The sequence below is a fragment of the Eucyclogobius newberryi genome, unplaced genomic scaffold, assembly GCF_026437365.1.
Source record: "Eucyclogobius newberryi isolate DKJ021-1_F unplaced genomic scaffold, fEucNew1.0.hap1 SCAF_5, whole genome shotgun sequence".
Taxonomy (NCBI): Eukaryota; Metazoa; Chordata; class Actinopteri; order Gobiiformes; family Gobiidae; genus Eucyclogobius; species Eucyclogobius newberryi.
This window is the reverse complement of record NW_027316167.1, coordinates 36,483,213-36,507,136: the sequence shown is the minus strand read 5'-3', so window position 1 is coordinate 36,507,136 and position 23,924 is coordinate 36,483,213. Positions and strand designations below refer to the sequence as shown.

General features: G+C 48.0%; 1 protein-coding gene across 1 annotated transcript in view; it reads left to right on the top strand.

The window, feature by feature from the left end:
• Window positions 1–23,195, top strand: part of LOC140381605 (glutamine synthetase-like) — a 38,006-nt gene extending 14,811 nt beyond the window's left edge. The window contains exons 6-7 of the mRNA XM_072465672.1: window positions 14,983–15,182; window positions 22,721–23,195. Coding sequence (XP_072321773.1) covers window positions 14,983–15,182; window positions 22,721–23,036 — 516 coding nt within the window. The 3' untranslated portion in view covers window positions 23,037–23,195. The remainder of the gene's footprint in view (window positions 1–14,982; window positions 15,183–22,720) is intronic.
• Window positions 23,196–23,924: the final 729 nt, after the last annotated feature.

Sequence of the window (23,924 nt, the reverse complement as noted above, 5' to 3'; positions counted from 1 at the left end):
CGGAGATAGAGGATGCGCTGCGGGAAGGCACCCTGCCCCATTCTGGCAGTGGGAGTGGGGGGGCTCCCGATGCGCCGTCAGGTTCCGGGGGCTCATAATGGCGGTGGTTGTCTTGCAATGGAATGCGCGTAGTCTTCGTGCTAATGGCCAGGAATTTAAGCATTTTGTCTCTACCTTGTTGAACAAGCCTCACGTTATGTGCGTGCAGGAGACTTGGTTACAACCTAGGTGGGTTTTTGGGATACAAGGGTATGTGTGTGTTAGGAATGATAGGGAGCAGGGTAGAGGCGGAGGTGTGGCTGTGTTTGTCCGAGATGACCTAAATTACGTTGTTGTCAGTGTGAGTAAAGCGCCAGAGGCTCTGGCGGTGAGGGTCTGGCTGGGTGGTGAAGCTGTTACTGTGGTTAACCTTTATAATCCGTGTGGTGAGTTAACGTTAGAGTCCTTACATAGTATCGGTAAGGATGTTCGGGGAAAGGCCATGTGGTGTGGGGATTTTAATGCGCATAGCGCTTTGTGGGGCGGTAGTGGTACCGATAGGTATGGGCAGGTGGTAGAGGGTTTTATCAATCAAAGGGAGTTGGTTTGTCTGAATGATGGGAGTGGGACCCGCTATGATATGGGGACCGGTACGGAAAGTGCAATAGATCTTACGCTTGTGTCCAAGGAGTTAGCTGGTGTTTGTAGTTGGGAGGTTCTTGGTAATCTTTCTTTTGGTAGCGATCACTATCTAGTCCGCACCGAGATGTTTGCCGTTCAAGCGCTCATCGATAAGCACTCAGGTGATGTGTTTATTTATACCGACGGGTCCAGGGATCCTGAGAGTGGGCGTACTGGCGCCGCTTATTTTGTGCCTGACCTGGGGCTGGCGGTCAAGAAGAGGTTGACAGATCGCCTTTCTGTTTTCACGTCGGAACTCATAGCGATACGGTTGGCATTGGAATGGGCAGAATCTGCTTTGCAGTGTTGCGGCATTGTGGTGGCCTCTGACAGCCTTTCTGCATTGCAAAGCATTAAATCTGGGAAATCGGATTGCAGACAGGATGTGTTGAATGGCATCTTCTGTCTGATGCTCTCCCTGTCCAGGAAGGATGTGAGGGTTTCTTCATTTGGGTCCCTGCGCATGTGGGGGTGGATGGTAACGAAATGGCTGATACACTGGCTAAACGTTCCCTTAGGCGGCCATCAATTGATGTGGCGGTTGAGTTAAGCAAATCTGAAATCAAGCCCGTTATCAAGAGTCATGTGGTCGGCCTTTGGCAGGAATTTTGGAGCCACTGTGTTACTGGACGGCATCTCTATCACATACAGGGTAGTGTGGTTCCTTGCGGGTCTATGGGCAGGAACGCGTGGGAGGAAAGGGCCTTCGCCCGCATGAAGATTGGCCATACTGGACTCAATTGGTCACTGAGTAGGATAGGCAAACATCCGACCGGTCTGTGTGGTTACTGTCGGGTGCCAGAGACTGTCGGGCATGCTGATTTGCTGTGAGGCTTATGATAGAGAAAGGGCCGGGTTGGCCTTGTGGTTTCGGAATAATGGGCGGGAGTTCAATCTGCGGAACGTTCTGGCGATCCAGTCACAGGGTTTGTGTCAGGCTGTGGTTGCTTACTTATGTAGCACAGGGCTGGGTAAACGTTTATAGAGGTGGGGGGTGTTGGAGACTGAACCGAGGATGAGGAGCAAGAGGATGTTCTAACGCGCTTTGACTTCATGGGCCTAGAAACGACAGAGTGATGGAAGAAGGACGTCTAAAGGATAAAACGACAAAGACGTCCCATGACCTCATGGGCTTTGTAAAACAACAAAGACGTCCCATGACCTCATGGGCTTTGTACTTCCAAAGCAATGGAATCAACAACAACAACTATTCTAGTCACAAAGACATATCATGACCTCATGGGCTTTGTAACACCAAAGCAATGGAAGGAGTACTTTTACGGACTACGACAGAGTCTGAGACCTTTATTTTCTGCACCTCAGCAGCTCTTTTGCTAAACCTGCATCCCCCGTAGGCAGAGCTATGTTCTTCCCCACAGTTACAGCACTTCAGTTTTGCTCCCACGTCACACTTCCCATACTCGTGATCTCCTGCACATTTACCACATCTTTGCCTCCCTCTACAGATCGCTGCAATATGCCCAAAGCGCTGGCACTTAAAGCAACGCAGGGGCGGTGGAACATATGGCCTAACGTCATGGCACATGAACCCAATGAACACCTTACTAGGCAGGCACCTCCCTTCAAGTGTTACCATTACCGACAAGCTGTCACATCATACCCCAGACCGGGTCACCTTCAACCGCCTAGCGTCCACCACCGTAGCTCCAGTCAAATTCTCCTTAACTTCATCCACAGACGTCGCCGTAGGGACACCTACGATAACTCCTCTGACCGTGTTTCTTTCAGCATCAGACCTCTCAGGGTATATCCTATGCAGATGCAGTCAAGAAAGTTTCAAGTAACGAGTTTAGAGTGAATACAGAGAGAGGAGCCAGCGCTGCTCCCAGCCAGGGCGAAATGAAAAAGGCCAGCGTGGCTCCCAAGAAGTGTGAAGGTTTCAAGAGTGGAGGTCCCAAGTGTGCAGGTTCCAGAATTAATGAGAATACCCTGGTTGTGGATAGAGAGGATTTTGTACTCTTTATGGTGGATGTTGTAAACTGTGCTGCTCAGACTCAAAGCAGAACTGAAAGGATCAGGATCATTGCTAAAGCTGCAGGGAGATTCCTTGGAACAAAGGAGCTTGATTGGGCAGATATAGAAAACAGGCTAAAGGCGCTAAATGGGAGTCGGAGTGATGGGGGTCTGCTTTTGGGGAGTCAGAGTGATCAGAGTGACGAGATGGGGGTGGGGGTGGTCTCCTGTCCTCGTCCAGTCTCGTAGACGCACGGCTACCAAGCAGCGACATCAGTGGAAATATTAAAGCCTATAGAATGAAGCCTAAAGAATAAAGCTGTACGGTGGAAGCACCGAACGTCAAAGAAGGAGAGGAAGATGAAGAAGAGTCTCCCTGGAATAAAGCCGGTTGACGTTGTTGTTGTTGTTGTTGTTTTATGGCGGTTGGCATCCAAGTGTTGCATTACCGCCAGACTTTATTCCTCAGACTTTGTCGTAGTCCTCAGACTCTGTCGTAGTCCGTAAAATTACTCCTTCCATTGCTTTGGTGTTACAAAGCCCGTTGTTGTTGTTGTTGTTGTTGTTGTTGTTGTTTTATGGCGGTTGGCATCCAAGTGTTGCATTACCGCCAGACTTTATTCCTCAGACTTTGTCGTAGTCCGTAAAAGTACTCCTTCCATTGCTTTGGTGTTACAAAGCCCATGAGGTCATGATATGTCTTTGTGACTAGAATAGTTGTTGTTGTTTCAGAGACCAACCGGCTTTATTCCAGGGAGACTCTTCTTCATCTTCCTCTCCTTCTCTGACGTTTGGTGCTTCCACCGTACAGCTTTATTCTTTAGGCTTCATTCCATAGGCTTTAATATTTCCACTGATGTCGCTGCTTGGTAGCCGTGCGTCTACGAGACTGGACGAGGACAGGAGACCACCCCCACCCCCATAAGCAGACCCCCATCACTCCGACTCCCATTTAGCGCCTTTAGCCTGTTTTCTATATCTGCCCAATCAAGCTCCTTTGTTCCAAGGAATCTCCCTGCAGCTTTAGCAATGATCCTGATCCTTTCAGTTCTGCTTTGAGCCTGAGCAGCACAGTTTACAACATCCACCATAAAGAGTACAAAATCCTCTCTATCCACAACCAGGGTATTCTCATTAATTCTGGAACCTGCACACTTGGGACCTCCACTCTTGAAACCTTCACACTTCTTGGGAGCCACGCTGGCCTTTCTCATTTCGCCCTGGCTGGGAGCAGCGCTGGCTCCTCTCTCTGTATTTACTCTAAACTCGTTACTTGAAACTTTCTTGACTGCATCTGCATAGGATACACCTTGAGAGACCTTTATTTTATGCACCTCAGCAGCTCTTTTGCTAAACCTGCATCCCCCGTAGGCAGAGCTATGTTCTTCCCCACAGTTACAGCACTTCAGTTTTGCTCCCACGTCACACTTCCCATACTCGTGATCTCCTGCACATTTACCACATCTTTGCCTCCCTCTACAGACCGCTGCAATATGCCCAAAGCGCTGGCACTTAAAGCAACGCAGGGGCGGTGGAACATATGGCCTAACGTCATGGCACATAAACCCAATGAACACCTTACTAGGCAGGCACCTCCCTTCAAGCGTTACCATTACCGACAAGCTGTCACATCTTACCCCAGACCGGGTCACCTTCAACCGCCTAGCGTCCACCACCTTAGCTCCAGTCAAATTCTCCTTAACTTCATCCACAGACGTCGCCGTAGGGACACCTACGATAACTCCTCTGACCGTGTTTCTTTCAGCATCAGACACAAGAATGTCCTTTCCACCCAGACGTTTAGTTCCAATCGCCTTCCGTTGCTGAGCCGCGTCCTTGCACACGACCAGCAGCGAGCCATCTCTAAGGACACTCGCACTCTTGATCACTCCCACAGCTACAGTTAGGCTCTTTGACAATGCCACTGAATTCCACTCCTTAAAGGATGCACTATCCTGTGCAAGCTTTATGATCACCTTACAGTCTCTGCTCTCACCCCGGATATCAATAGCTTCAGCCTCATCCTGCTGCTCATTCCCAGAACCCTCGGACGAGCTAAGGGACTTTTTACGTTTCCGGGCACGTGCAGATAGAAAAGGCTGCTCCTCCACGCCGTCCAGAACGTCTTCCATCCCCGATCCACTCTCCTCCGCCATCTCCCGTTTCTCCAGACCGGGTGTTGAGCAAGGTCTCCTCACAGTTTTAGTCCAGGGCTTGTTCTTCCTCAGACTGTTGTTTTATGGCGGTTGGCATCCGAGTGTTGCATTACCGCCAGACTTTAAGCCCGTTGGTCTCTGAAACAACAACAACTATTCTAGTCACAAAGACATATCATGACCTCATGGGCTTTGTAACGCCAAAGCAATGGAAGGAGTTCTTTTAAGGACTACGACAATCTGAGGACTACGAAAAGTCTGAGGAATAAAGTCTGGCGGTAATGCAACAATTGGATGCCAACCGCCATAAAACAACAACAACAACAACAACAACAACAACAACAACTACGAAAAGTCTGAGGAATAAAGTCTGGCGGTAATTGGTCTGGAGAGACGGGAGATGGCGGAGGAGAGTGGATCGGTGGTCGAATACGTTCTGGACGGCGTGGAGGAGCAGCCTTTTTCTGGCTGCACGTGCCCGGAAACGTAAAAAGTCCCTTAGCTCGTCCGAGGGTTCTGGGAATGAGCAGCAGGATGAGGCTGAAGCTATAGATATCCGGGGTGAGAGCAGAGACTGTAAGGTGATCATAAAGCTTGCACAGGATAGTGCATCCTTTTAAGGAGTGGAATTCAGTGGCATTGTCAAAGAGCCTAACTGTAGCTGTGGGAGTGATCAAGAGTGCGAGTGTCCTTAGAGATGGCTCGCTGCTGGTCGTGTGCAAGGACGCGGCTCAGCAACGGAAGGCGATTGGAACTAAACGTCTGGGTGGAAATGTCCTTTCCACCCAGACGTTTAGTTCCAATCGCCTTGGATCTTGTGTCTGATGCTGAAAGAAACACGGTCAGAGGAGTTATCGTAGGTGTCCCTACGGCGACGTCTGTGGATGAAGTTAAGGAGAATTTGACTGGAGCTACGATGGTGGACGCTAGGCGGTTGAAGGTGACCCGGTCTGGGGTAAGATGTGACAGCTTGTCGGTAATGGTAACACTTGAAGGGAGGTGCCTGCCTAGTAAGGTGTTCATTGGGTTCATGTGCCATGACGTTAGGCCATATGTTCCACCGTCCCTGCGTTGCTTTAAGTGCCAGCGCTTTGGGCATATTGCAGCGGTCTGTAGAGGGAGGCAAAGATGTGGTAAATGTGCAGGAGATCACGAGTATGGGAAGTGTGACGTGGGAGCAAAACTGAAGTGCTGTAACTGTGGGGAAGAACATAGCTCTGCCTACGGGGATGCAGGTTTAGCAAAAGAGCTGCTGAGGTGCATAAAATAAAGGTCTCTCAAGGTATATCCTATGCAGATGCAGTCAAGAAAGTTTCAAGTAACAAGTTTAGAGTAAATACAGAGAGAGGAGCCAGTGCTGCTCCCAGCCAGGGCAAAATGAGAAAGGCCAGCGTGGCTCCCAAGAAGTGTGAAGGTTTCAAGAGTGGAGGTCCCAAGTGTGCAGGTTCCAGAATTAATGAGAATACCCTGGTTGTGGATAGAGAGGATTTTGTACTCTTTATGGTGGATGTTGTAAACTGTGCTGCTCAGACTCAAAGCAGAACTGAAAGGATCAGGATCATTGCTAAAGCTGCAGGGAGATTCCTTGGAACAAAGGAGCTTGTTGGGCAGATATAGAAAACAGGCTAAAGGCGCTAAATGGGAGACGGAGTGATGGGGGTCTGCTTGTGGGGAGTCAGAGTTATCAGAGTGATGAGATGGGGTTGGGGGTTGTTGTTGTTGTTGTTGTTTTATGGCGGTTGGCATCCAATTGTTGTTGTTGTTGTTGTTGTTTTATGGCGGTTGGCATCCGAGTGTTGCATTACCGCCAGACTTTATTCCTCAGACGTTTCGTAGTCCTCAGACTCTGTCGTAGTCCGTAAAAGTACTCCTCCCATTGCTTTGGCGTTACAAAGCCCATGAGGTCATGATATGTCTTTGTGACTAGAATAGTTGTTGTGTCAGAGACCAACCGGCTTTATTCCAGGGAGACTCTTCTTCATCTTCCTCTCCCTCTTTGACGTTCGGTGCTTTGGAAGTACAAAGCCCATGAGGTCATGGGACGTCTTTGTTGTTTTACAAAGCCCATGAGGTCATGGGACGTCTTTGTCGTTTTATCCTTTAGAAGTCCTTCTTCCATCACTTTGGTGTTTCTAGGCCCATGAAGTCAAAGCGCGTTAGAACATCCTCTTGCTCCTCATCCTCGGCTCAGTCTTCAACACCCCCCACCTCTATAAACGTTTACCCAGCCCTGTGCTACATAAGTAAGCAACCACAGCCTGACAGGAACGCGTGGGAGGAAAGGGCCTTCGCCCGCATGAGGATTGGCCATACTGGACTCAATTGGTCACTGAGTAGGATAGGCAAACATCCGACCGGTCTGTGTGGTCACTGTCAGGTGCCAGAGACTGTCGAGCATGTGCTGATTTGCTGTGAGGCTTATGATAGGGAAAGGGCCGGGTTGGCCTTGTGGTTTCGGAATAATGGGCGGGAGTTCAATCTGCGGAACGTTCTGGCGATCCAGTCACAGGGTTTGTGTCAGGCTGTGGTTGCTTACTTATGTAGCACAGGGCTGGGTAAACGTTTATAGAGGTGGGGGGTGTTGGAGACTGAGCCGAGGATGAGGAGCAAGAGGATGTTCTAACGCGCTTGGACTTCGTGGGCCTAGAAACGCCAAAGTGATGGAAGAAGGACTTCTAACCGAACGTTAAAGAGGGCGAGGAAGGTGAAGAAGAGTCTCCCTGGAATAAAGCCGGTTGGTCTCTGACACAACAACAATTCTAGTCACAAAAACACATCATGACCTCATGGGCTTTGTACGCCAAAGCAATGGGAGGAGTACTTTTACGGACTACGACAGAGTCTGAGGACTACGAAACGTCTGAGGAATAAAGTCTGGCGGTAATGCAACACTCGGATGCCAACCGCCATAAAACAACAACAACAACAACAACAACTGACACAAACCCTGTGACTGAATCGCCAGAACGTTCCGCAGATTGAACTCCCGCCCATTATTCCGAAACCACAAGGCCAACCCGGCCCTTTCTCTATCATAAGCCTCACAGCAAATCAGCACATGCTCGACAGTCTCTGGCACCCGACAGTGACCACACAGACCGGTCGGGTGTTTGCCTATCCTACTCAGTGACCAATTGAGTCCAGTATGGCCAATCCTCATGCGGGCGAAGGCCCTTTCCTCCCACGCTTTCCTGCCCATAGACCCGCAAGGACCCACACTACCCTGTACGTGATAGAGATGCCGTCCAGTAACACAGTGGCTCCAAAATTCCTGCCAAAGGCCGACCACATGACTCTTGATAACGGGCTTGATTTCAGTTTTGCTTAACTCAACCGCCACATCAATTGATGGCCGCCTAAGGGAACGTTTAGCCAGTGCATCAGCCATTTCGTTACCATCCACCCCCACATGCGCAGGGACCCAAAAGAAGGAAAGCCTCACATCCTTCCTGGACAGGGAGAGCATCAGACAGAAGATGCCATTCAACACATCCTGTCTGCAATCCGATTTCCCAGATTTAATGCTTTGCAATGCAGAAAGGCTGTCAGAGGCCACCACAATGCCGCAACACTGCAAAGCAGATTCCGCCCATTCCAATGCCAACCGTATCGCTATGAGTTCCGACGTGAAAACAGAAAGGCGATCTGTCAACCTCTTCTTGACCGCCAGCTCCAGGTCAGGCACAAAATAAGCGGCGCCAGTACGCCCACTCTCAGGATCCCTAGACCCGTCGGTATAAATAAACACATCACCTGAGTGCTTATCGATGAGCGCTTGAACGGCAAACTGCGGTGCCCTCCCAGCGACTCCTCTAAGCTTGCCATGCAAGCTAACATCAACAGGAGCCGGGACAAACTTCCACGGAGCTATAGCAGACAAAGCCACCGACGGGCTCACACGTAGATCACCAACCCCCGCAAGCCGCGCCTTCGCATTTCCTACCTGGCTAAAAACCATACCGCCAGCCTCACTCTGCCCCCCATCAACCCTGAGAAAGTCCCTCACCGGGTGAGAGCTCGTATGACCTTGCACATTCACCCAGTAAGCCAACAGAAGTTCTAGCCTCCGGAGCCGTAACGGCAATTCCCCCAACTCAACCTGCAGCGCCGAGACAGGGGAGGTCCTAAAAGCCCTACAGCATATGCGCAAGGCCTGGGCTTGCTCCACATCAAGCTTCTTTAAGTTAGTCTCAGCCGCAGACATGTAGGCTATACAGCCATAATCAATAGCCGCCCTCATGACGGCCCGATAAATACCCAGGAGCGACCTTCTGCTGGCCCCCAGTCCTGGCCGGATAGACAACGAAGCAAGTTATTCACCCTTTTGCATTTACCACTGACCTCATCAATGTGCCGACGCCAACTAAGCCTCTCGTCAAAGGTGACCCCCAAGAACCTCACCTCCCTGACCTGTTCGAGCACCTGCCCATGCAGTCGAAGGGAGACGTCCCTATGCCCATTGAAGAAACAGATCACTTGAGACTTCCGTACGGACAGTTTAAACCCCCACTTCAGGGTCAGGTTCAGTTTCGCCTCGTAAAAGCGGAGATTCCTCCCTCTCACCCATAGAGCGCCATCGTCAGCATAAAGGCTCCTCCCAACAGACCCATCCACGTCGTCAAAGATGTCCTTAATCATAACATTGAACAAGATAGGGCTACACACACTCCCCTGCGGGATCCCATTCTCCACCCCATAGACCCCAGAGTAAGCAGCGCCCACTCTGGTTTGGATACGCCGGCCAGACAGAAAGCTCCGGACCCAGTTAAACAGTTTACCCTTCACACCACACTTCCGCAGCTTAATGAGGAGCGCATCCTTCCAAACCATATCGTACGCCTTCTCCACATCGAAGAGCACCGCAATAACCTTTTCTTTCTGAGCCCTGGCCAGCTCGATATCAGATTCCAAACACAACACGGAATCCATGGTGTTCCTGCCCCTACGGAAACCACTCTGGTGCGCGGGAAGCAAACCCTGACTCTCCAAGAAGTAATCCAACCGCTCGGTAACCATGCGCTCCATCGTTTTCCCGAGCTGCGACGTCAAGGCAATCGGCCTATAACTTGAAGGGTCAGACGCTGGCCTACCCGGCTTCAGAACCGGCACCACCGTAGACTGTTTCCACGCAGATGGAACACAACCTGAATCCCAAACACGGTTGAAAAGACCCAGGACTAGCCCAAGCGTGTCATCAGTCAAATGAGAGAGCATGTCATAGCACACCTCATCTTTACCCGGGGCTGTCTGTTTCGCCTTAGAAAGTGGGCATCCAATTGTTGCATTACCGCCAGACTTTATTCCTCAGACTTTTCGTAGTCCTCAGACTCAGTCGTAGTCCGTAAAAGTACTCCTTCCATTGCTTTGGTGTTACAAAGCCCATGAGGTCATGATATGTCTTTGTGACTAGGGCTTTGTAACAACAACAACTGTCTGAGGAAGAACAAGCCCTGGACTAAAACTGTGAGGAGACCTTGCTCAACACCCGGTCTGGAGAGACGGGAGATGGCGGAGGAGAGTGGATCGGGGATGGAAGACGTTCTGGACGGCGTGGAGGAGCAGCCTTTTCTGCCTGCACGTGCCCGGAAACGTAAAAAGTCCCTTAGCTCGTCCGAGGGTTCTGGGAATGAGCAGCAGGATGAGGCTGAAGCTATTGATGTCCGGGGTGAGAGCAGAGACTGTAAGGTGATCATAAAGCTTGCACAGGATAGTGCATCATTTAAGGAGTGGAATTCAGTGGCATTGTCAAAGAGCCTAACTGTAGCTGTGGGAGTGATCAAGAGTGCGAGTGTCCTTAGAGATGGCTCGCTGCTGGTCGTGTGCAAGGACGCGGCTCAGCAACGGAAGGCGATTGGAACTAAACGTCTGGGTGGAAAGGACATTCTTGTGTCTGATGCTGAAAGAAACACGGTCAGAGGAGTTATCGTAGGTGTCCCTACGGCGACGTCTGTGGATGAAGTTAAGGAGAATTTGACTGGAGTTACGGTGGTGGACGCTAGGCGTTTGAAGGTGACCCGGTTTGGGGTAAGATGTGACAGCTTGTCGGTAATGGTAACACTTGAAGGGAGGTGCCTGCCTAGTAAGGTGTTCATTGGGTACATGTGCTATAGCGTCAGGCCATATGTTCCGCCGCCCCTGCGTTGCTTTAAGTGCCAGCGCTTTGGGCATATTGCAGCGGTCTGTAGAGGGAAGCAAAGATGTGGTAAATGTGCAGGAGACCACGAGTATGGGAAGTGTGACGTGGGTGCAAAACTGAAGTGCTGTAACTGTGGGGAAGAACATAGCTCTGCCTTCGGGGGATGCAGGTTTAGCAAAAGAGCTGCTGAGGTGCAGAAAATAAAGGTCTCTCAAGGTATATCCTATGCAGATGCAGTCAAGAAAGTTTCAAGTAACGAGTTTAGAGTAAATACAGAGAGGGGAGCCAGCGCTGCTCCCAGCCAGGGCGAAATGAGAAAGGCCAGCGTGGCTCCCAAGAAGTGTGAAGGTTTCAAGAGTGGAGGTCCCAAGTGTGCAGGTTCTAGAATTAATGAGAATACCCTGGTTGTGGATAGAGAGGATTTTGTACTCTTTATGGTGGATGTTGTAAACTGTGCTGCTCAGACTCAAAGCAGAACTGAAAGGATCAGGATCATTGCTAAAGCTGCAGGGAGATTCCTTGGAACAAAGGAGCTTGATTGGGCAGATATAGAAAACAGGCTAAAGGCGCTAAATGGGAGTCGGAATGATGGGGGTCTGCTTGTGGGGAGTCAGAGTGATCAGAGTGACGAGATGGGGGTGGGGGTGGTCTCCTGTCCTCGTCCAGTCTCGTAGACGCACGGCTACCAAGCAGCGACATCAGTGGAAATATTAAAGCCTATAGAATGAAGCCTAAAGAATAAAGCTGTACGGTGGAAGCACCGAACATCAAAGAAGGAGAGGAAGATGAAGAAGAGTCTCCCTGGAATAACTATTCTAGTCACAAAGACATATCATGACCTCATGGGCTTTGTAACACCAAAGCAATGGAAGGAGTACTTTTACGGACTACGACAGAGTCTGAGGACTACGACAAAGTCTGAGGAATAAAGTCTGGCGGTAATGCAACACTTGGATGCCAACCGCCATAAAACAACAACAACAACAACAACAACAACAACCGGCTTTATTCCAGGGAGACTCTTCTTCATCTTCCTCTCCTTCTTTGACGTTCGGTGCTTCCACCGTACAGCTTTATTCTTTAGGCTTCATTCTATAGGCTTTAATATTTCCACTGATGTCGCTGCTTGGTAGCCGTGCGTCTACGAGACTGGACGAGGACAGGAGACCACCCCCATCTCGTCACTCTGATCACTCTGACTCCCCAAAAGCAGACCCCCATCACTCCGACTCCCATCCAGCGCCCCCAGCCTGTTTTCTATATCTGCCAAATCAAGCTCCCCCGTTCCAAGGAATCCCCCTGCAGCTCTAGCAATGATCCTGATCCTTCCAGCTCTGCCCCGAGTCTGAGCAGCACAGTCCACAACATCCACCATAAAGAGCACAAAATTCTCTCCATCCACAACCAGGGCATTCTCATCAATTCTGGAACCTGCACACCCGGGACCTCCACTCCTGAAACCTCCACACCTCTCGGGAGCCACGCTGGCCCTTCCCACCTCGCCCTGGCTGGGAGCAGCGCCGGCTCCTCTCTCTGTATCCACTCCAAACTCGCCACTTGAAACTTTCTTGACTGCATCCGCATAGGATATACCCTGAGAGACCCCCATTTCATGCACCTCAGCAGCTCTTCTGCCAAACCTGCATCCCCCGTAGGCAGAGCCATGCTCTTCCCCACAGTTACAGCACTTCAGTTCTGCTCCCACGTCACACCTCCCACACTCGTGATCTCCTGCACATCCACCACATCTTTGCCTCCCTCTACAGACCGCTGCAATATGCCCAAAGCGCTGGCACCCAAAGCAACGCAGGGGCAGTGGAACATATGGCCCAACGTCATGGCACATGAACCCAATGAACACCTCACTAGGCAGGCACCTCCCTTCAAGTGCCACCATTACCGACAAGCTGTCACATCCCACCCCAGACCGGGTCACCCTCAACCGCCCAGCGTCCACCACCCCAGCTCCAGTCAAATTCTCCTTAACTTCATCCACAGACGTCGCCGCAGGGACACCCACGACAACTCCTCTGACCGTGCTTCTTTCAGCATCAGACACAAGAATGTCCTTTCCACCCAGACGTTTAGTTCCAATCGCCTTCCGTTGCTGAGCCGCGTCCTTGCACACGACCAGCAGCGAGCCATCTCTAAGGACACTCGCACTCTTGATCACTCCCACAGCTACAGTTAGGCTCTTTGACAATGCCACTGAATTCCACTCCTTAAAGGATGCACTCTCCTGTGCAAGCTTTATGATCACCTTACAGTCTCTGCTCTCACTCCGGATATCAATAGCTTCAGCCTCATCCTGCTGCTCATTCCCAGAACCCTCGGACGAGCTAAGGGACTTTTTACGTTTCCGGGCACGTGCAGCTAGAAAAGGCTGCTCCTCCACACCGTCCAGAACGTCTTCGACCACCGATCCACTCTCCTCCGCCATCTCCCGTGTCATGTTGTTGTTGTTGTTGTTGTTGGCGGTTGGCATCCGAGTGTTGCATTACCGCCAGACTTTATTCATCAGACTTTTCGTAGTCCTCAGACTCTGTCGTAGTCCGTAAAAGCACTGGTCTCCTGTCCTTGCCCAGTCTCGTAGACGCACGGCTACCAAGCAGCGACATCAGTGGAAATATTAAAGCCTATAGAATGAAGCCTAAAGAATAAAGCTGTACGGTGGAAGCACCGAACGTCAAAGAAGGAGAGGAAGATGAAGAAGAGTCTCCCTGGAATAAAGCCGGTTGTTGTTGTTGTTGTTGTTGTTGTTGTTTTATGGCGGTTGGCATCCAATTGTTGCAGTACCGCTAGACTTTATTCCTCAGACTTTTCGTAGTCCTCAGACTCTGTCGTAGTCCGTAAAAGTACTTCTTTCATTGCTTTGGTGTTACAAAGCCCATGCAATGGAAGGAGTACTTTTACGGACTACGACAGAGTCTGAGGACTACTCGGATGCCAACCGCCATAAAACAACAACAACAACAACAACAACAACAACTACGAAAAGTCTGAGGAATAAAGTCTGGCGGTAATGCAACAATTGGATGCCAACCGCCATAAAACAACAACTACAACAACAACAGGTAAACCAACTTGTTTAAGGCAATTTGTCGTCATTAACTCGCGGTCTGTGTGGATACAGTATGGGGCTCAATGGAAAAGTGTTGGGAGTGGGCAGGCGATTGGGTCGTTTGGAGGAGCTGGAGAACCCGTGAAGAAACTCTGTGCTTGCCGCATGGAAGTAACTAATCAAAACATATGGCCTAGGCAGGGATGCTGAAATCTTGGGCTGGTTATTTGTGATGCAGATTTGAGATTTAAAGTCTGGAAAACGACAGGTGTTTTTCCAGGTTGCAGTGGAAAATCTCATGGAAAGTTTTGGTGTGTTAGGGGAGTCCTTTGACTTGGAGAAGCGAAACTTTTGTGGGTATTTGCAAATAGGGGGCTTTTGTAGATGTTGTTAATCAAACAAAACAATTACCACCGTAATCCCTTGATTGAAATATTGGGGTGGAAATGACATTTGTTCTTAATTTGGAAATAGACAAATTTGACAGACTTTGGACCAAGTGGGACAATTATTTTAAGTTAAATGTGCTGTGATTTTGTTTCTATTTATGTTTAATTGATGTCTCCTTGTCTACATGCAGCCACGTGAATGGGGAGTAACCTGCGAAAATAGTACATCCAAAATTAACTAAAATACAGGAAATCTCTTATGATTTTTTCAAAGTTGACTCCCAAACCCGTTTGTATTGTTTTCTGAGATAAATGTTAAAACAACAGAAATTATAGTTTGTTCCAGCCAGAAAATTACTAATTGCAATAAACTGTATGACATCGCTTAATGGGACCTGTATAGACGTCATCTTGGATGTTGGGTTTCTTTTTGTTTATAATTTCAAGCTTTGGGATTGAAAGATGGATCTAGTCTCCACTAGCAGTACTTTTAGTCACAGAACGTCACTTTTACACATAGTGGACAAATAATTAGAGTTTCAATCATGATTAATTTAGTCATAAAAAAGAACTCATGCTTGACATACTCATTCTTGTGTGTCACAGTGGGAGTTCCAGGTGGGCCCCTGTGGAGGCCTTGAGCTGGGGGACCACACCTGGATGGCCCGGTACATCCTCCATAGAATCTGCGAGGACTTTGGAGTCATTGCCTCATTCCACCCAAAGCCCATCCCGGATAAACTATGGGGCAGCGGAGGCCACATGAACTTCAGCACAGAGAGCATGAGGACCAAGGGAGGCATCAAGTGAGTACAGAGTCCGTCATGCTCTACAGGCGTGTTTTGATTGGAGCCCTCCATAGTGTTTCCACTGCGCAAGTGGTCCGTACTGTCCCGTTTGAGGGGTCTGAATGGGGCCATGAGGGGGCGCTGGCTCGCTTTAGAACACGGATCGGTTTAAGGCACGCTGACTTCATCTGGTGACAAACCACTGTATTATATTTCTTATTTTTTTGTTTTATGGCGGTTGGCATCAAAATACCACCACCCACTGTATTCCAGATCCTGCAAAAATGGCTTTGCAGGATCCAATACCATCTCAGTCCATTCAGGTTTCCCTTCAAACTCGGAACACCATTGCAATAACATTTTCTTAACTCCTGCATCATGGTCTTTTTGAACCTTGCAAACTCCAGCTTTAACATTTCTTTGACTCTTTTAACAACATGCGACTATGAAAGCTTGAAATTAAATCTACAATTTCTAGCTTCTCTGGGATTTTCTGTGGACAGTCAGCCGACCCAACTCTGAGGATTTCCCTAGCAATACAGTTATTGCTAGGACAAACGGACAAACAACCATTACTCATTCACACAGAATCTTTCCCTGCAAACAGAAGTAATGTGCCTGTAATACTGACATGAAAAACATCTTAGTGTGACATGAGCGCTAGATAGAAGTCCTAAAATACCGGAACTAACAACGCCACCCAGGGAATGAGGCCCTGGGACCACAAATAAAGCAACAGACTTAACTAAAAAAAGGCTGCGCTAGTATTGTCCAGACCTAGCGCGGCCTTTTTTTTAAGAGGTGTATTTATTACAAAATCTAATTGTTTTGTTTAAATATTTCAAGAGTTAAAAATAGACATGGTGTGGTGACTCCCCAGAGGTGGTGTTCCGAAGGTGCGTTGGGTAGACGAAAAACAGCTCGCTGACACTGCTCCGTGATTTAGAAAATGGTTTTAATCATGAAGAGCAGCCTCGATACAAATGTCATACAGATGCGACAAATCTGGTTCTCCTCTTAGCCGAATATGAGAAGACCCTGTGTCCCTCGACAGGAGGACTTTTATAGACATTTCAAGACAAATAAACTCCTCTCGTGGACCGTTGTCCCACATGAGTTAAAGGCGGTATGGAAGATTTTTCGGCGATTTGAGAACGCAGACGGAAGTGCGCATGCGCACTCCCCCGTGCGAACCGATACAACACACACGTGCGTTTGTTTATTAGCGCAACGGAGCGCATCGCATCGCTCGTCTCCCGTAGATTTCTGTCCACTTCTGCGTCAGCTCGAACCGTCTTTCTCCGTCTTCATTTTGCCCCGTACACTGAGGGAACTATATTATGATAGATCCATGCGCTTAGGCACGCGGAAATGTGGGGACGAGCCTGACGCGGCAGCAGGTGAGCGGTAGGTGCGTTTTATGATTGATACGAATGATTTATCCACGCCACAAGGAAATATGATAAAAAAAATTGCTGAAAAAAATCGTCCATACCACCTTTAAGCTAAAAAGACAATTGATGGAACTCGGCCGCTAACGCCTTATGCCCAGAATAGGTTGGCAAATAGAATTACATTCTTTAACATAACACAGTACCTCCTATGGCGGTTTCCATAGTCCCCTGATGGAAGCAAACCAACAGGAAGCTATCCTGTTATTCCATACATCTCTATAGAGTTTAAGACACTTCATTGGTTAAAGAGATTTAAAATTGGACAAATTCAAATGAATGGGACGAGCACACATGTAAATTAAACAAAGCAAATTAAACAAAATTCAAACAAAAAGCAAACAAACACGGCAAGCCATGTAAAATAGGCAAACAAAGTAGGCAAACAAAATTAAAAAAACAAAGCAACAAAATAAATGACATAATAACACACATGCAACACACAGGCGGGACTTTAGGTTGAGCCTACACAGCAAAAGTGTTATTTGTAAAATCCCTTTTGTTGTGTTTTGTTGTTCATCAAGACATCTTTTCTAAAGAACACACACTTGCAGCTTCTTTGTTCCACTTTATTCTTCAACATGTGCAGAGCAAAACATGGCGACTGTCACAACAGCGAGAAAATACATATTAGGTCAGGACATCAGGCAGAGGAAGTGGTCACAACCGGAAGTGGTCAAATAACAATGTGTATGAGAAGAGCGGCCGCACGCCAAGCGCCTCGTACCGAGGAACGACACACGAGCGTTACTGGAAGCCGTGCGTAAGCTACGGTGTAAACTGGACTTCTTACCTGCCGGGCAGAGGAGCGCGCACCCGCGGGCAGCAAAAGGGGAAGAGCCGCAGATGAACAGCGGCGTAATCCCGACAGCCCAGGGTCTGTAGCAGCATGTAAAATAAGGCGCGGCCCAAGGACCAACGCACCAGCGGGACAACGTGCGTTAACGGCTCCCCTCCGTGTCGGGAGGGTGTGTGCCTTGGGCACGCTGTGTGGTCTCGGGGCTCCCCACGGGAGGAGCCCCGAGACCACACAGCGTGCCCAAGGCACACACCCTCCCGACACGGAGGGGAGCCGTTAACGGGAGACCGGGTTAAACAGGGCCAAGAAACTTAAACTCAACGCGCGAGGAAACGTGGAGACTAACCTGATTAAAACGATTGATGCACACGCGAGTTGGGAGGAGTTTGGCCCAAATCTGCTCCGGCTGTGGCACGCCACGCTGCCACCACAAAGCCCACTTGAGACAGAGGTGGGTGTCTACGCGCGCACTGCGCGTACCTGTGTTTGAGGGTAGCGTACACGCCGCCCCCAAAGAAACTTAAAGGTGCCACCACCTTGACTTGTCACATTAGTGAATCTTCAAACGGCCTAACTCGGTATGCCACTTAGTCCAAAAACACTTGAGCTGGAAATATGTCGGTGTAATCCCTCATTCGTCCAGGCGTGTTCCATAGTAGAAAAAGCTTCAGTTGTAGTCATCTGGACTCAGTTTGAAAAAATAGACGTTTCGACTCTCATCCAAGAGTCATTGTCAATAAACCCATAGTGTACAGCACAGATTCCATCACTTACAATGTGGCCAAGCATTTAACAACTATATTGGCTCCGCTTGTGGGGAATTCGGTACATCATGTGGAAAACACGCACAACTTTGTGGATAAAGTGAAACATCTCCAACTGGACCCAGATGACCTCATGGTTTCATATGATGTTGTGTCCCTGTTCACCTGCATCCCGACCTCTGATGCAGTAGCAGCAGTGAGGATCAGACTGCAGGAAGACACCACCCTACAGGAAAGGACCAAATTGACACCTGAACACATATGTAAACTGTTGGACATCTGTCTGAACACCACTTACTTTCAATTCCGGGGACAATTTTACAGACCGATTCATGGCTGTGCCATGGGCTCGCCCGTCTCTCCCATAGTGGCCAACCTGTACATGGAGCACTTTGAGAAGAAGGCACTGTCCTCATTCTCAGGCATAGCCCCAAAACTATGGCTCCGCTATGTCGATGATACTTTTGTAACAATTAAGAAACAAGAGCTGGAAACCTTCTCTGATCACATCAATGCTGTGGACCCACATATCAGGTTTACAAGAGAAGACGCTAAGGAGAATCGCTTGGCCTTTCTTGATTGTTCCACGATCAGAGGAGAGGACGGGAAACTCCAAATAGAGGTATATAGGAAACCTACACACACGGACCAGTATCTGCTCTTTGGTTCCAACCACCCACTACAGCACAAGCTGGGTGTGATCAGAACCTTACAACACAGAGCTCAAGGTGTGCCCACCAGCTCAGAGGGCAAGAAGAAAGAGGAAAAACATGTCCGAAATGCCCTCTCAGCCTGTGGTTACCCCGCTTGGACTCTTAACAGAGTGAAGAGAACCAAGAAGCAGGACAAAAGGGAAACTGAACAGAGAAGGAAGGGTGTTTCTATCCCTTATGTGTCTGGCCTGTCGGAAAAACTGCAGAGAATTTTTAGACAACACGAAGTCCCTGTTTATTTTAAACCAGGAAACACTTTAAGACAAAAACTGGTTCACCCTAAGGACAAGTTGCCGACTCAAAAACAGAGCAATGTAGTTTATTCGATCCAATGCAGTGAAGAAAGCTGTAAAGAACGGTACATAGGTGAGACAAAACAGCCTCTACACAAGAGGCTCTATCAGCACAGAAGAAATACAAGTTCAGGACCTCAGAGTGCCGTGCATCTCCATCTTGAAGCCTCTAATCACTCGTTTGAAGACGGTGAGGTGAAGGTTTTAAGCAGGGAGAAAAGATGGTTTGAAAGAGGAGTCAAGGAAGCTATTTTTGTTAAAAAAGAAAGACCTTCTTTAAACAGAAATGGAGGGCTAAGGTTTAATCTTCCTGTTATTTATAATGGGTTACTGAACCCCTGGAAAGGTAGAGGACCAGGACATTTAGATGCTAATCAGGTACTCAGGATGGTTGAGCCAGGGTCTCACAAAGACAAAGAGGATTCTAATAGCCCATTAAGATTCTGAATAGGCTAGCTCGGGGAAGTTTCTGTTGAAACAAACAACTCCTTCTACTTCAGGAAGGCTCCTCCCAATGGGTGGGTCTTACCACAGAACAGTATTAATATCGGAGTTCTCGATCTAAATTCTTTTATTGACAATGACTCTTGGATGAGAGTCGAAACGTCTATTTTTTCAAACTGAGTCCAGATGACTACAACTGAAGCTTTTTCTACTTGAGCTGGAAGTTCTTCTAATAATGCCAACACAAAATCTCAATAACTGTTTGGCTTCACCCACACCAGCCACCCCCATAAAACACTTAAATATGGGCTGCAAAGTTATTTGAAATTGTGCTTTCGAGTTATCGTCGGCCGTTAGTATCCAAGTCTTAATATATTCAGATATTCTTAATACAAAAAAAATAAATAATTTAAAAGAATTACGCTCTTTTGCTGCGTCTGTGTTTTGGCCTTCACCTAACCCGGAAATGTGTCGTCACAGTGGGACATTGTCTAGCCAACACTGAGGATATTTACACCAGAATGACCAATATTCAACTAAATCCTCGTCAAGTGAGCGGATTTAAACAGATGATGAACAGCATATGTAGAACAGGTTCTGCAACTGCTGCCTCATATATTTGAGCCTGACGCCTCGTCAGACGATGAAAATAGAGCGGATGAGAATGACAATGAGGAGACGAGAATGTGCTGCTGCTCACCGATGTGGATGATGGAGTCCACGTTTGCACCAGAATAACCACGGCACAGCGCGCACCGGGCCACGCCGTGCGGCACTGGGCTCCCCCCGGAGGATGCGCACTTCCCAGACAAGTTATTCAGAAAACTATTCCAGATAACTATACCACACACCGGTCCATTCAACTTCCTGGTATATTTATTACAACCAGTGATATGCATTAAGTTAGTACTCTCCCTGTGAACAACAAAATCATGGCGACTATGAAAAGCACAGACAACTGCGACGTGAAAATATCTTGCGATTGGATGTCCGAGGGGGAGAGCCGGGCATTGAACCCCAGTCCCCCTCGGACGATCCACATGAATGATGTGGTCGGATGCTCCGGGGGAAGAGCCGGGGCGTTTTGAACCCTGAAACCATGGGATGTTTCGAGCAGATGATGTAGAGGTCGTTGCTCCCTGGACTTTGAACCTGGTTCGGCTGCGGAGGCTGTTGGATCAATTTCTTACGCAACTAGCCCTCCCGCTTTCTCACACAAGCACATGAGAAATTATTTATCATTTCTAGCATAATCATAATCAATTAATATCAGTATATAGAAGTACATGAGCATAATTATCATAGTGGCGATATCAATATAATTAATATCCTTCAGTAGCAAAGCATTGGACCAGACTTTCCACACATCACCGATCTGGGATTCCAAAAACATTCTCTTAGTCCGGGACAAATCATGTCCAAAAATGTGCTCTACTCTTCCGTTTTAGCCACTCAAAGAGCCCGCTTCCCTCTTGAGAGCAGTGCAGTGCAGATTCGTCGTGTAAAATGTAAAATTTCGCTCTGTTTAGCACATTTGAATGAGAACAATGAGGGTCATCTACATCATGTCACCGGTGTGACGTCACTGATTTTGCGACAGCGGTTAAAGCATTCGGTTACCAAGGCGGTTGCTATGGCGCGTTCTCGGGTTTGGCCAAATTAACTGGTGACATTTTTTTGTCATTGGTTTAAACGAGCCGTCCAGACTTTGTTGTGAAAAAATGAAAGCTATATTCCACTTGTTAGCAAACGTTGCAGCCCATCTTTAAAGCCACACGTGCAAACATGGATGCGCCCATAGGTAAAACGAAACCCATCAAAAGTGCAGCGATTTTCATATTTTAAGATCCCCACGGATAATTTTTTCCAGCAGCTTTTGGATTATCTCACACAATTTGACATTCTATAAAGGTACGGCCAGTAAATATGCTGTCCTAGCATGTCTTTAGACCCTCCTTCTGCAAAGAAAAAAAATCCTGTGGAAAAACCACAGCGAAGAGGAGATCCTACTCCCACAGACAGACCTGCTGCAGATGGTCCAGGACTGACACGCTTCCATTTGTAGAAGAGCCAGAAAGGGTGGCCGGAGCAGGATCAGCAGTGTTTGAAAAATGCCACTCCTCATGGGGGAGGGCAATAAACACACTCTGAAGAACTAAATTACTGAATATTGTTGAAAGTAAGGAAAGTAAGAAGAACCGGAGCATAGTGCTCAAGCTGCCATAGTGCGTTCATGAATTGCAAGTATGCTCTAATAACAAAGCAAGTCAATCAGTGTGGGTCTTGGTTGAGAATTGGTGAGGTTAACTGCAGATTCCCAAAACCCCACAAATAACCTATCGGGGCCCTAAATAATCGCGATAATTGAAAAAAAACGGTTAATCTTGACATCTCTAGTTCAAAGAAGGTATAGCCTTGTGTGGATATGATCTCAGCAAACCAGCAAAAACGTGTCTTCAAACCATGAGTTCAGCCATCTGGATGCAAATCTGTGAAGCCGGAAGTGTTTAGGGGCCATTTTAGACCACCGCTGTTCACTATGGCGCACCACATCCAGGGGCATCTCTAACGAGCACACTCCGGGGCACAAACAGAGGGACCTGATAGAAGCTTATTTGTATACCAAAATCATCAGTAAAATAATTCTAGCTTTGTTTTATTTCAAAGTTGTAATAGCCTGTGCTCCTCACAGTCTGAAAGTTAAAATGAGTCGGTGGGGTGAACTAATTTAGTTAGTTATTTTTAAGTTAGAGCTTGAAGATCTATATTACCTCACTAATGTATTCATTAACTATAAGTGATTTAGCAGTGTTTAGCAGTCCGCATTTTATGGGCTTATTTATTTGTTTATTTGTATCATTTATAAGTACCGTACTATTTTTATTAAGTTATTTGGTCTGATGCCTGAGTGCCTGGGGACACTCAAAACCTTGAATCCGAACATCTGATTTCAGATCAGATCAGAAGCATTTTACACTGCTGCTCTGCACCCGAGCTCGTCTCTGGGTGGTCACACATTAAAAACTAGCCTTTTGGCCAATTCGGGTAAATTTACTTACTGGGTGAGGGTTGACGTTTTCGTTTTTCTGCAGACACATCTTTGCTGCAATCGACCTCCTTGCACAGCAGCACGGCAAGCATATGGAGGTGTACGGCAACGAAGAGAACCAGAAGCGTCTTGACGGTAAAGGGATGGAGTACTCTGACTTTGCCACGTTCTCCTGGGCCATTGCAAGCCGGAAGTGCAGCGTGCGTATCCCTGGGCATGTGAACCAGGCTGGGAAGGGTTACCTAGAGGACAGACGCCCGAGTGCAGACTGTGACCCCTACCTGGTCTGCAAGGCCCTGGTCCAGACCTGCTTACTGCCCCCTAGTGACATTGAGGAGGAGGTCATCAAAATGCTTTAGCAGATTTGTTAATGGTACACATTCACCGCTAAAACATCAACATTAATCCTCCGTTAGAAAGATCAGATTGGTATTATACAATAGAACACTCAAATGAGAGATTACACTAATAAGATCAGTACATCAGTACATGTTGTTGTTTTTTGTTACAGAGACATTGTGTACAATTTTATTGTTGTAATACATCTGACCTGTAAAAAAAATAAATTAACTGTTTAAGATTAAAGGTTTCTTTATTAAAGGTCCCATAACATGCAAAATCGACTTTTCAGAGCTTTTAACCTTCTTACATTGCTATTTGTGCTTCATATATTATGTACTCACAGTGTTTTTTTTATTGATTCCCGCAGTGTTTAGCTATATTACAGACTATCTCCTTTCCGCGAATCTCCAAACTGACGGGCGGTGGGGCAAGACCGCGTCATAAGCGCAAGCACGCGTCACCATCCCCCCTCACGCCTCCCGCCCCCTTCCACCCGGCTCCGCGCTGCTCCAGGCTCCCGTGTCTCCCCATACAAGCCCCAGAGTTTTTCTGCTTCGATTTACGACGAAACACGGTTCAAAGAGGCCCAAAACTTCATTAATGATATCGCACTCTTTACTATTATCACAATGGTGAAGGTTTATGTGGCAGTTGATGCAGCAACCGGGAAAATAAACGGAGAGAAGTTCTATCCGACACCGAAAAAACAGGAAATAAGAGCGCGATGGACATAAGACTTTACTAGACTAGACTCTTTCTCACTCACTAACAGCACACAGCTGTGGGGCACACACTACGTCACGGGTGGGCGGGGCACACACGCACTCTGAGACTACGTCACGGGTTGGGCGGGGGAGCCAGATCGCTCTTCGCAAGGGTGGGGGCGAATATCAAACCAAGCCGCT